Source organism: Pocillopora verrucosa, chromosome 8 (assembly GCF_036669915.1).
Source record: "Pocillopora verrucosa isolate sample1 chromosome 8, ASM3666991v2, whole genome shotgun sequence".
Lineage (NCBI taxonomy): Eukaryota > Metazoa > Cnidaria > Anthozoa > Scleractinia > Pocilloporidae > Pocillopora > Pocillopora verrucosa.
In genome coordinates this window covers 2,557,099-2,570,984 of record NC_089319.1, presented here as the reverse complement: position 1 = coordinate 2,570,984, position 13,886 = coordinate 2,557,099, and the positions used below count along the sequence as shown (strand labels likewise).

The window sequence follows — 13,886 nt, the reverse complement described above, 5'->3', positions numbered from 1 at the left end:
GCGCTTTCATTGAGGAATACTACACAAAAATCCCCGTATGAGGGCCTTAAGCAATGGCATAAATAGGACCAGTCTAGGCTGTACTGACCCGCGAGCTGGGACCAAAAAAAATTAAAGGAGGAAAGAAAAAGAACAACAGCTTTATGATAAATGGTTATTGACTGAGTTGGGTCGGAACAGACAGGAAAATCTTTGGCCCTCATGTCATGACCTGGAGCCAAATGTGTTTCCGAATGGCCTTCTCACTTAGTCGAAAGACACAGTGTTGAGCATACGAACCGAGGTTTCACAAGAAAACTCCCAGTCTTGTAGAATAACTATAGTTCGTTTATTTCCAAGTCGTTCAGTAACAAACATGAAAATGTCAGAGTAAAGAAATTCGACATCTTACTTGAGTTTAAAGCATTTAAAATATTTGAAAACTTTAAATAATCAACGAGCACACCGTAAAAGCAATTTACCAAGAAAACTCCTGTCAAGGCATGCTCTCTTAAGTGATGACAGGCAGAAATATTTTTATATACACTTTTTGTTTGTAAAACTTGCTTCGTTTTGAAATTTCATTAAGACAATTACCTGCCTTGAGGCTCGTTGAATTTTGTGCACAACATTCACTTCGCCTCAGCCAAATAATTGCAAGCTAATCTATGTTGAAGATTTTCAGCTGACGAGGTAATAACTTGTTTTAATCTACAGGTTTTTTTTCTTTTTAATCTCAAAGTTCTGTTCTCGACTTCTACTTCCCCAATGAATTTCCGGAACAGGTCACTAAAAATGAAACCTTGTTCCAAGATCTAGTTGGAACTTTTACTTTCCGTGTTTTCTTTTCCTTTACTTTCTTATACATACTTTGTGTTGAATCATCCGCTGATCAACGCGGTGATGTAGATATAGTGCTACGCTCTACGAGCTCTGCAATATTATTCGACCAAAATTTAGTGTGACCACGCTGCGGGCGGAGTTTACGAAGAAGACATGACGTCATCTGAAGCAATAATTTCTCAACCCACCTACGAACGGGTTAAAATTTCTCCTCAGAAATTAAAATTTTATTTTAAATGTGATTTTTTTTTCATCATCTGTGTGCGCAATGTCTCAGGCTGATATCAACTGAGTAACTTTTCCAAATCTCTACAAAGTTCATCAACTTCAGAGGATCTTCCTTTGTACTTGCCAACATTTACTCCCATAACACTTACAAGGGCAGCCACCTGACATTAAAAAAATATATATTTTTTCTCAGGTAAAAAATGTACCTATGAATGGATTTGAAAAATGTAATGAGACAACAAAATTAATATACCATTAAGAACAGCAACATTCTTACGTTACCTCTGAATTGTAATCCATGAATTTTCTTAAAGCGTACAGACAATTATGTTCTGAAAACGAACAGCGATTTGCTTTAGTGAGTCCCAACACTTAATAAACATCTATCAGGGGCGAGAATGAAGATAAAAAAAAGGGGGCACACAAAAACATTCTTTCAGTCTATATTTAGAAATGAATAAAGGGGTAAGTTTCTAAAGAAACTGTGGTGCTGCGTCGGTGGGAGAGTATAGCAGGTAATTTAGTGTTAACAACTGGGTTGAAAACGTAAATTAGCCACCGTAAAGAGTAAAAAAGCTGACGTTTCGAGCGTTGGCCCTTCGTCAGAGCGATTGACGAAGGGCTAACGTTCGAAACGTCAGCTATTTTACTCTTTACGGTGGCTAATTTACGTTTTCAACCCAGTTGTTAACACTAAATTACCTGCTATATTTAGAAATGGACGAAACGCTGTTCACGCATGCCATTTTGAAATGTATCTCTCGCTTTTTTTTAATTACTGAACACTAACATAACGAGCTACTGGTCATAAACTACTGGCTAAAAAAGACATTTTGGAATGCGCAGTTCGGTGGCAAACACGATGTTTAGAACCAACTCCCTCCATAGAACTTACCTGTCTCTGGAGAAACATTTCTGTTTAAAAGTTCAATGACGGCTGTAGAACACTCTAACGCAATGTCTTCGTGTATCTGATGGGTGAGCACAAATAATAAATAAAAATAAATCACGATCGAGAAAAATCATAAAACAGTTTCAGTGTTAAAAAATTATATATTAAATGTACGAAAAAAAATGAACGACTAAATGAAAAGACAGACCACTGAGAAGCACGACTAGCTATACAAAGATCATAAACAGATGTCACCAGTTGTCCAAACCCAAGGTTTTCAAGCCGTCATTTGGCTGACTACTTTCGCTGAAAATCTAGCAACCAAAATGGTTGCAACTTGGAGTGCTGATTATAATAAAATACACACTGAACACGCAAGTACCTTTAGTCTTGCGATATTGGAAACTAAAGCAGCTCCGACAGTTTGGAGTTCCGAATCTTTGCTAAGGAGACAATTGATTGTCACAGAAGGAAGAGGTGTGGGGTGACTGTCACCAAGCAAGGAGGAGTGACCAGACGGATGGCTGATAGCACAGCAAAACTGCCACGAAAGAAAAAATGTATCATCAAGGTAGCAAAATGAAACAAAACATAACTTTGGCTAACACTATGATATTCATAAAAAATTTGATAATTTCTGACTCGGACTTCTATCGAATTCAAGACCTGAACAATATCATTTATGATAGTATGTTTCATTTACCAATTTGATGCACTCAACTTGAGTTGCACAAGATGGAATGCTTGGGAAACTCCCACAGGCCTTTTTTACAGTCTCCTGTAGTCCTGTTCATGATAAAACAAGTACATAACATTTATGGACTCAGCACAGAGTAATACTCAAAAATTGTCCTCCCTCTTCATATCAAAAAAAATTAACCCAGAGACACAGGTTTGCCTGATACTGTAACAATTCACATACAATTTACAATGCATGTTTGCATGCTGGTATCATATGCTAATTATAAAAGAGAGAATAATTGTAAAAACATAGAAGTACAAGAAAATGGGATGGAATATGTTCAAAATATCAATTTTATGTCAATCATCTCACCTTTGGATGATGAAAACAATTTTTCACACTGTGATAACAACTGCAGAAGTTTTAAAGTGAGATGTAGTGCCTGGCTGCCTTCCTCTGTCAGGTATTTATCAATAAGCTGATCTGAAGGAAAAAAAAATCAGTATTTATTTAATAGGAATGTAGATCATTCACTGATATCTGAATAAAGTACTTTATTGCCCAATGAAGTGATATTAATATTTTTTTTTAAATAAAAGAGGGGTTTGATAGTTGTAGAAGACGAAGAATCTAGTTATTGTTGCAGTGTGGCTCAATTCAGTACAAAACCTATTGCAAAATATAACTTACCTAATTTTTGAATCTGGCTCTCATTCACTTTTGAAAGGTTTTCAGCTTCAAAGCATCTTTTAAGTTCATCAAGGTAAATTAGATCTTCATCTGACAATTCCATTTTTTTCAAACACTCTCTCAGATCAGATATCAATGATGGGCCCTTTTGAGACAAACAAATATATGTGTAGTCATCAAAAATAACCAGCAGTATACTTTCATTTTATAAACTTGGTGCAAAGCATATGAACATATATCTTTCGTCATCATATTGTATTAAAACTTACCTTAACATCCTTATAAACATTAGGGTTCCTTGATATGGCACCTTGACTAGGGTTTGAGCCAAAAAAAAAATATATATATTAAATAAATAAATACAGAACAGATGTAAGTTCCTATTAAGTTACTTCATTTGGTGAATGATAATCTTACTCTATTTGTTAATCTTAAATAGTTATTAGTATAACAGTATTAGCCCAAGAATCAAGCTTACTCAGTCTGTAAAAAGTAATTCTAATTATTAATTATCAATGATTGTAAATAAGGTCCTGAGAGATTCTGTCAAGTACAATTGACAGGTTTTGAATTGGAGTTTTTAAAAATATTGATGTACATGTTGGGTATATGTGCGTGTTTTCATCTGATCTAAGGTTTGAAATACCTCTTAAAATTCCTTTTAGGTTAGATATTACATATAAAGGAATTATAAAAGTTTTGAGAAATTTAGGATAACCTTGGTCCACCTACAACATGTGCTATGTACATTGTGTATATCCAATACCTTAGCAACTGTACATGCCAGTGAGCACAAACTTATAACTTAACCTGCATAGTTACTGGTTTGGAAGCTGGCTGTTCAATAGAATGATGCAACACTTCTAGAAACAAGCCAGAGAGCTGTGGATAAACAATTTGTTCCCTCCATTCCTCTAATTTTTAACAACTCCATCAGTAAACACACCCTAAAAACCATAATTTTGCTTAGGGTGCATGTATCTGTGCAAAGTCATTTGGTAACTGTAGAAATGTTAATTTTAGTAAGCTTAAGTTATTTCTCAAGCCCAAAAATAAATAGTACAGTTTCTCAATTATTTTTATCATGATCTAATAGACCAATTACCAGCCATCTGGTGGTTCCCTTTGCTTAGTCTTTCCAGGGGGACCATTTCTTGGCTCAAATATTGATTCTGGTGCTCTTGATGTTGATGTTGATGGTGTAGGGGATATTGACGTGCCTCCTGAAGGCCTCACAGATACAGAGTCTATCATGGGTCTTATCATCTGACCAAATGAACTAAAAAAAATTCAGTTCAACAGTTATTTATTGATTATCACCAAAAAATATATTAATTTTTAAGAATGAATCTACCATGACTAAACTGTAGCCATTGCAAAAAAATAAAACAAGAATTACCCTGCCTCATGGTCAAAATTCTTAGTATCCTTAGACCCCCAGCTGTATATTACACCCCCATTAGGCTCCCAATCAATGCTCCCTCCCACAAACAATAGAAACCACACTACTTAATTTTTTTCACTTCTTCATATACACCCTTCTTCCTGCCCCTTTTCCCTGTATTCAAGGTCTGAGATCTTCACCACTATTGGTCACTGATTCAAACATAAGGCTGTCCTGTGTCAACAAATCAACTTGCATACTGTATAAAAATGATTCTATCATTACTGTTAGTAATAGTTGTTTATTGTACACATTTACCTGTTCAGAACTTCTGAGGGAAGGTCTCGAATATGTTGTGGTATTTTATTCCCAGTCAGAAACATGGCCACTTCTGATGAGAAGGTGTTGCAGTTGTGTTCAAACAAGTTATAGTTTTCTCCTCTGATAATCAATTCAAAACAAAAAGTTAGTAATGAGTGTTAAGTGATTTCTACAGCTTTGTAAAGAGAGCTTCATTTACTTGCAAGTTTACTGAAAAGAAGGACATAAAGTGAATCACTATGTACCTAAAATCTTCTTGTCCAACAGCACTTAAAAAATCAATGAAAAGATCTTGAGTTATTTCTGTATCACCAAGATCAACAACCTCATCTGGACTACCAAGAATTGTTCCACCCTGACAAAAAAAAGAAATTGTTTCAATCAGTAGAAAGTAACCTATGGTACAAGTAAAAGAGAAAAGAAAGCTGTAGCAGTCATGCTACCAGAAATTAATAATGTCTTGTTCAGATTTCAGAGTTGAACCAGGAGTCCAGATTTACTTCAAGACCTTACAGTATTTCTTGAATTACTGTAGTTAGAGAAAAGATTAAGATATTACATACTGGGAGACAACTGTTTATTCCGTCACCGCCATAAAAAAACTCCCTATCATAACACACCAGGCCTGTATGCCTAAAAGAAGTATTAAAAGATAATAAAAAAAAGGCAAAAGAAAATAACACAGCATTTAACTCCACACTTGGTCCTGAATAAGACAAAAAGTAAATTTAATTTACAAACAAAAAAAATACATACATGTGATCACTTGCAATTAATTGTAGAATGACACTAAGTAGTCAAGCAACAAGATTACTGAAAGTCATATCTATTCTGAGGCTCTGAGGTCATACTGAAGCAATCTCTCCAATTATCAACATATTGGCCTGATTTGCAACAAATTCTTAGGAACAGCCAAAATCAAATTGATTTACTGTTATATGTTGAGAGAATTCGTGTTCAGATCTTAGTGATAATCTTTGTCAGGACTAAATTGGAAAAGGTAATTATACAGTGTCTACAATGCTTAAAATGATTGATTCTGATCAAACATTTCAAACCAAGCAATGCTCCTTGTTCATAGCCATTTAAAACTTTCTACGAATAGTTAGGTCATGGGCCAAGGGAACTGAAAATCATAAATCAAAATCATACTACCGATGCGAATAATTAACAGAGCACACAGTACAGTTAAAATCTTAAATATATTCGAGGCTAGGAATGCAAAAAATCACCCAATATTCTATTCAGAAAAAGATAAGCACATACCAGATGCCATCGATTTGCTTGCCTATGGATACAAGTGCAGAAAAAATAACTAATAGTTGGTGTGATGTCTGTACAGATTTCACCACCTTAATAAATGTATATGTAGATGTTAGACTAAGATGTAATAAGCTGGCTCGGTATCACATCTACATACCAAATAAACAGACCTGACAGCTCGGTTGTAATTAAAAAGATGAGGTCGGATAAATGTTTAATTTGCCCTTAAAATATTCCCTGAATTTTAAAACTTAGTAACTCTGGGCTTTTATTCTAAAGGATTAAGTGTTTAACAGTCGCATCTTTGCTGAGTCACAGTGCGAAACAAAATTTAAAAGATATTTCAGCTGGGATATTTCTCGCGTAATAAAATAAGCAGTCTTCTATTATTATCGAGCTTACCAAGTATAAAAGGTGACAGCTGTCTTGCCATACCTCTAGAGAGGTCGTAAACGTACAATTTGACTGGAAATTTTGCCATCGATCTACAGACGCCGACGTGAACCATTCAAAATCATTCAAAACATTGAAGCTTGCTGAGGTAGACTGGGTACCAAAATCGGAAAGCTAATGGAGGACTGGAAGCTAAAAGGTCGAGTTAAACAGTCACGACGTAACACCTTGTATGACGTTTCCGCAAAGGATTTGTGATTAGATGGTACTTTACAAACCGGGGGATCGACAAAAGCGAAGACGATTAGAAACAAAATGGTCAGAGTTTCCATCGGGAGAAATGATGTTGTGTCATTACGAAAGCCGAGAAGGGACTTCAGACTTATAAAATATGACTTAAGAGTTAAGACTTGAGGCTTTACACTTCACGAAATCATACTTCTCACTACAGAATTCTGTCCTTAGTCTTAATTCAGTCTTCAGTATTCAGGAGGTGAAAAAATTTTTTAAGTCCGTCAATGTGCGTCGTTATGTTTCGGTGAGCGAAAAGTCCCTGATCCTTAATGGTTTTAGTCACACAACTACTTGATAAATGTGGACATCAAGGATGTAACTCTTTGCAAAGAAATGTATGCTGAGAGTTGTGTCGAACATAACAAGGATTTAGAAGAACTAGAGAGATTGATCAAACCAGATTATAGTTTAATTGAACGCGAGGCTCTTAAATTGTACTGTGAGATTGTCCAATTTCTTAAAATGGATGACTTAATCCGACCGTTGTGGTTTTCTCTCGCCGCATTTTACCAGCATTCGCCCCTCGTCTTGCGTGTTGACTAGTGTGGGAAAAGCACATAACAAGTAAAGGTAAAGCAACAGTTTCATTACTTACATTATGTTGTCCGTATGTGGCATTTTCATGTCCCGTAACAAAGCTATTTCGAGTACTTTTTCGTTAGGATGTCGAAAGAGAATAACTTGTCATAACTAGAACATAACTGTAATAGTACTATAACAGGACATAAAGTTGTAAATTGTACTAACACTGATGCTAATGTTGAATGGTCAGTTAGTCTATCGATCGATAATGTACAAAATCTTCGAGTGTTAACTAAAAATATCAACGATAGCGTCAAAAATGTTGATTGCCAAGAAGGTCCCGGAATATATGAAAATTATGGAATAACGCCGCCTACTTTGTTTTCCGACTAGAACCTCTTAATTATCTCACTGTGCTTGAGTAGTCATAATTGAAGCTTATTATTATATAGATTCCACACTCGTCAAAACATGTTGTTCAATTATGCCTTCTTAAAGGCAGGCCAGACGAGGAGAGGAGGAACGGTGGGGAATTGCCGAGGAATGAATATGGCATTTTTATAACAGATCACTCAACATCTTGCCTACTACGCCATTTCAACTAACTCATGTGTGTCGATGAAACAACACCTAGACTTTCCTAATACTCCTCCTTCCTCAACTAAACTCTAACAGCCTTAGTTGTGTCCTTGAACAGAAACATTTCATTGTTGAAAAATTAACAAAATATTTAAACGGTTAAACTGCTACAAGCATTATTCACACTGACTGGTGAGTTCTAAGAACCTTTACGAAAATGCATTTACAAGGTCAATAGCTCTTGGCCTCATTTTTGTTTCATACTTGAAACAGTCCACGAGAATACCCCGAAGGGAAGCACCAACTGTGTCTGGCAAGAATTCTACTGAGCGCGGGCATTCTTTCTTCCTCGTGATGGCAATAAGTGACTCAACGTCGCTGTCGAAATCATCACTTTTCCTTCCAGCCGCTGCTTCCTTACCTTCCAACAGTTGCTCCCAACATTCCATCTCGGTGAAAAGTTCAACGAGCGTACATGCCAATGACCAGACATCTGAATGGACTGCTGCTTTCTTCCTCTCAAGCAGACATTCGGGGGCCATGTAAGAGGGAGTTCCTCGGATTGCTGAGCTAATCGTGTGAGTAAGGGATAGCGCGGACTTCAGTTTGCTCAAACCCATGTCGCACAACTTTGTGATGTGAGTTTTCTCAGCTGCCAGCACATTGGCAGGTTTTATGTCTCTGTGAAGCAAAGGAGGTTTCAAATTATGCAAGAACTTATGTCCTACAAGCGATTCTAAGTATCGCAATTTTTTTTGTTCAGATATTTTTAAATCTCCAAATGGAATTACCGCGTGTACTCCGAGGGGTCCAGTTGCTACCAACCTCATCAAGTCTCGGTGCAACAAAAGACGATGTTTGGTGTTCAGTGCCAACCTTAATGTATACTTTTGTTAATTAGGAGTTCTGTTGTTAATGTCTGAAAATGAAAGGAAGCAATACAAACTTTAACCCGTAATTTAGATTTGATAAATTCTTTATAATAATTGTATCGTTAACGTACAAACCTTCAAATATGCCTTCGCTAGAAACCGTAGAATGCTACCTTGGTTTGAGTACACCGATCTACAAAATATAATGGATAAAATGAACAGAACGCTTAGTTTAAAAACATTATAAACGAGCCAAAACAAGACAGGGAAAGTACAGTGGAATCAAGATTTTTTCTAACATTCAAGATAAACAAAACTTTGTTCAAATAATAAGGTAGCTTTAGGAATCGGTGTAAAGTTACAGTGTTTGACTGAGGGAAGGGAAACAGCATTTCAAGGGTTCGAGTTATCAGGAGGTTCGAACAATAGGGATTCCACTGTACACTCACATGTCGTGGCTCCGATATGGGTGGGGCAACGTCCAGCCACAATCCACTATGGTGGAATCCTTGGCCTCTTCGAAAGAAATGCCCAAACAAACGCAGTGGTAGCACTCAAAGCAGGTAAGGCACTGCACCATCTCATTGCGACTTGAAAGTTGGGTGTTAAATCCTCGCCTGAAAAACGCACAAGAAAGCATCTAATGCACCACACTTCCACGGCAGAAGGAGGCATATATGGTTGAAGGTGTTTCCTTGTCCTGTAAGTGGCAGCCAGATGACGTGAAAAGGCCCCTCTTCCCTGTCTGGCTGGAAGCAACAAGGAGGACTTTGTTTTGTGTTGTACCATACAGCCCCAGACAGTTCGCAGTGCTGTTGTATTGGTTTCTTCAAAAAGCCGGCAGCAAAGGTTACCTGTAAGAGTTCTTTAAAAAAATGCGAATGTCAGTATTGTAATGCCAACTTGCCTGGAGAAACGAGCTGATAACTGGTCGTAATAAGATGATAAAGATGTGGAATTGATTCAAAAGAATGTGAGGCAGTCCTTAAAACGAACAAGTAACAAGTTAGTTACCAATATCAGTAAAATTCTTTAAGGCATTGAAGACTTGGCTTTGGACACTTTTTGCGACAATTTCCTGAATGGATTTGCCTTTAATTTTCCTGAACCTCGTTTGGTGAAAGACTCACACTGGCTGCCCACTACAAAGCATCGCCTCTATCACTAAAATGCCACGCATTCTGTTAAAAGAGATATGACAGAAGCACAAAGTAACTCCTTTTAAAGTTATATTGCGAACGGAATATAATTTTTCGAAATGCAGTTTAGTTACTTCTAAAGAGAGGGTTATAAGTAACTACAGGAATGGTTAACACGACACTGAGATGACTACTATTCCTACAATTTTAGCCAGTATTGTATTGTAAATAATCATGCAATTCAGCCTTATTAGGCTGCCATGGGATTTTTAATAAAGCTATCTATCTAGCTACTACAAATATTAGTTTATTGGACAGTTGTCAAATATGATTGAAAACCATGTGCACAAAAAATCATTGTGTAATTATCAAAAGTGATCAAAGGATTTTGGGTTTTGCAAGCAGTCAATGAAACAAATGAAGTTGATGAAAAGAAATGAATTGACATGAATGGCAGTTAGTGTTTAGAGGATAACGAAAAAAACCACAACCTTATATTGCTTGCTAAGTAATCTGAGAATATCAAAGTAGCAAATTTCTCTAACAGCTGGATTAAAATATTTCTGTATAACAAGCAACCACATAAACAAGCACCTAAAGAAAGAACTAATAAATGAATTTTCAAAGATTAATTTAAGATTGATTTATTATGCCTCAGTCTCAGCTTTGAAAAGGAGATCCAGAGGTAAACCTCTGTTAAAGTTCACTTAAAACATAAAACAAGGACGTTAAAATTGTACACTAATAAGCTTAGCAAACATAACAAAAAATAACTGATTGTTCTTACTGTATCAACAATGTGGTCATGGTGAGCAAGACCATACATTGCTGCACCCAGTCCAAAAAATTCACTGTCACTTTCATGTTCAGACATGAGTATGGATAATGAATTATAAAAGCAGTTTCCATCCCCACTTGAGTAGAAGGGCTCCAGACCAAGCTCATAAATGGACTAGTCAACATAGCTGGAAAATCTCTAAAAGCAATAGAATATAAAGTTAATAACAACCAATACAATAAAATTTATAAATGAAAATAATGATAATAGTAATAATGATGATGATAATCATTCCAAGTCAATAACTCTTACTGAACTTTTTACTGCTCAGGAAGTCTGCACTGATTCTCACTGCTGTTAAACTGATGTGAAGAGATCTTCGGGAGATGTTCCAGACTGTGAGGAGATAAATTTAAGGTCACCTCCCAAGGCAATCTGACCATGCACCCTAAAATGTCCCTTGCAATTTGGGGCTTTATGATTGTATGGATTTCAGTCTAGGAAAGGAAAAAACACCTTGCATTAATAGGTAGATCACAAATTGGTAATAAAACAAAAAAACATTAATATTAATAGTCAAAGGTTGTTAATTAACTCTCATTATTGTTTGCCCTCATGATGGATTCCTCATTAAATGCCCCAACCCTAATCAATAAGTTGAAAATGAAACTTTTTGAACATCACACTAAAGAACTGGAATTGGCCTGGCATTAGTGGACCCTTAAACAAACAATATCCACCTTTTGGAGTTAGTAGGACCAAACTGCTTGGACATAGCCCCCTTAACAAGTTTCTAACTAAACAACTGGTATTAAAACTTTAGCTGACAGCTGATGAAATGACATAGAGAATGTTCAGGAATGGTAAATTCAAAACAAAATACTTGCATCCTAGACAAGATTAAATTGTGAAATAAATAAATGAAATAGTATGTTTGTTTGCCACACATACATGCACAAAAAAGTAATGAACAAAAAGAAGGAGTTCAATTAATAACAGGAAGCTTACATCTTCATCCAGTTTTCCTAGAATACTTGGCATCTTTGATGTTTGGATCTGATTCAGTTCACTGCAGGTTTGCAGTACAGATTGCCACGTATTACCACAGTAAACTGATTCACTCCCAAATTTCCTCTCAACAATGTCCTCAAATAGAAGAGAAGGCAGGATGTGACCTTTGGGAGTTGCAAAGGGAGAATCAGAAATGGAAGTGGTGACAGCAGATGTTGATGAAAGAGCAGGAGGACAAATGGGGCTTGCAAAAACTTCAGGGGCAGATGAGGGAGGATCAGAAATAAAAGCAGAAGCTGGTGCTGATGATACAGGAATGGGAATCACAGGACTGAGAGCAGAATCATCTAGACTGTGATGTCAACCTCTTGAGGGTGCTGTTGTTGATTCCAATTTCTGTATGAATGCATTATTGAAATTAAATCCTCCAAATGTGGTCGCTTGCTGCTTTTATTTTCATCTGTGAGCTCAACTTCTTCAGGCCACCAAACTTGTCTGCATGCTTCTTTCCCCCATCCAGGCTCAGATCTCCTGACATGAAAATACACCATATATATTCTGCAAATTTATGGGAAAATTGACAGTGGGTGCTTAAATTTTTATATTTAACAACTGCATTACTACTCAATTTAGCACTTTAAAGAAACAAAATTGTGTGTTGTATGATTAGAATAGACAAATTGCATAGCCTTTTAAGTACATCACCCCCAAAACTGTTTGCATTTGTGAAAAATGAACTGTTTATCCAGTTTGCTTGCTAAAATTTCTTTACTGTTTTCCTCAGATCTACTACTCTAAATTGCACAGGGTCTTCTGGTGGTATGTCATCATCAGCTGCCATTTCTTGAGCTTAAACTTGTTGCACTATAGGAAATAAAAATTCAAACTGTATTGTACTGTAAATTAAAATCTGGAAGCAGAAAGGTGGGTACTAGACTAACAAAATAAAGTACTTATAACAGATGCAAAGCAAAATGAAGCTAAAATGCACTCAGAATTTAATGAATTAAACCAGTTAAAATAAGTATTACTTGTATAGAGAAGTGAATGAGAAATCAGAAAAATGTTCCATATCTTCCAAGACTTAAAATATACTGTGGGCTATAAATAACATCAATCAGTGCCTTAAACTGTCAAAGCATTAAACCTGTTGCAATCCAGAACTGGCCTTACCAAAATGCAAAGCAAAGTGCTGACAGCTTAGTCCTAGCATACCATTCTTGCATCTAAAAACAAAAAGAGAGAAATAGAGCAAAAATAGAGGAAGAAAGCCACGCAGACAGACAGAAAGGAAGGAAGGAAGGTAGGGCTAGTTTAGAATAAAGAAAATTCCAGAGGTACTGCATTGTTAGGGATGTAGATACAAACAGTTTCAAACCCGATATCATGGGCTTAAAAAAACAATTTTTATTTAAAGTCTTGTTAAATTACATTGGGAAATTCAAATAAATAAATAAATATAAAAACAAAAATATAAAATTAAAAAAAGGAAACACTGAAATACTTTTGTTTGCATAGACTTCATGTACTGTATATCCATCTGGTTGCGCTTGCTTGAGTCTGTCTCAAACGCCTCCTGAAAGAAAATAGAAAATGAAAATCTCATATACAACAGCTTACAAGCTGAACAAAAAAAATCATGCTCCCACACGTGAAATATAAAACTTACAAAAAAAGGACTCTCTTTTTCTTGCACGACCAGCAGTAGCTGGGGGATCCTCCTCGTGACTTTGGGCTTCCTAAAAAAATAAGGAATATCGAAAATAGATCGGTGTGAATTAAAAAAATTAAATACAATAATACCACACGATCACGATTCTCCGGGAAAGTCTGATATGCTCGTTGTAACAAAAGAAAAGAACTATGGAAGAATGAATGTCAGCGCCGAGAAATATACTTGCTCCTTTTTACAAAATGTGATAAAATTAAAATGCGTTCTTTCCGCCATAATGATGGGCCACTGTAATAGGTGGTGTATGTATCATAAAGTGTACCAGCAGCTGGTGGTTATTTTCG

General features: G+C 36.2%; 1 protein-coding gene and 1 pseudogene across 7 annotated transcripts; both read right to left on the bottom strand.

Moving 5' to 3' along the window:
• Positions 1-320: 320 nt before the first annotated feature.
• On the bottom strand, positions 321-8,704 carry LOC131790251 (uncharacterized). 7 transcript variants are annotated; one of them, XM_059107438.2, is made up of 16 exons: positions 8,492-8,630; positions 7,445-7,508; positions 6,685-6,786; positions 6,286-6,307; positions 5,583-5,652; positions 5,265-5,374; positions 5,017-5,139; positions 4,420-4,593; positions 3,584-3,629; positions 3,315-3,459; positions 2,997-3,107; positions 2,646-2,728; positions 2,325-2,483; positions 1,946-2,021; positions 1,333-1,382; positions 321-1,211 (listed from the first exon to the last, which is right to left on the bottom strand). In XM_059107438.2, the coding sequence occupies exons 3-16, from the start codon at positions 6,761-6,763 to the stop codon at positions 1,107-1,109; spliced, it is 1,353 nt and encodes a 450-aa protein (XP_058963421.2). In that variant the 5' UTR covers positions 6,764-6,786; positions 7,445-7,508; positions 8,492-8,630; the 3' UTR covers positions 321-1,106. The 7 variants fall into 7 exon arrangements, with proteins under 7 accessions (XP_058963421.2, XP_066026780.1, XP_066026779.1 ...); XM_066170683.1 differs by having other exon boundaries at positions 7,445-8,632; XM_066170682.1 differs by having other exon boundaries at positions 6,685-7,508.
• Positions 8,705-8,861: 157 nt separating this feature from the next.
• Positions 8,862-13,818, bottom strand: LOC136282858 (uncharacterized; annotated as a pseudogene).
• Positions 13,819-13,886: the final 68 nt, after the last annotated feature.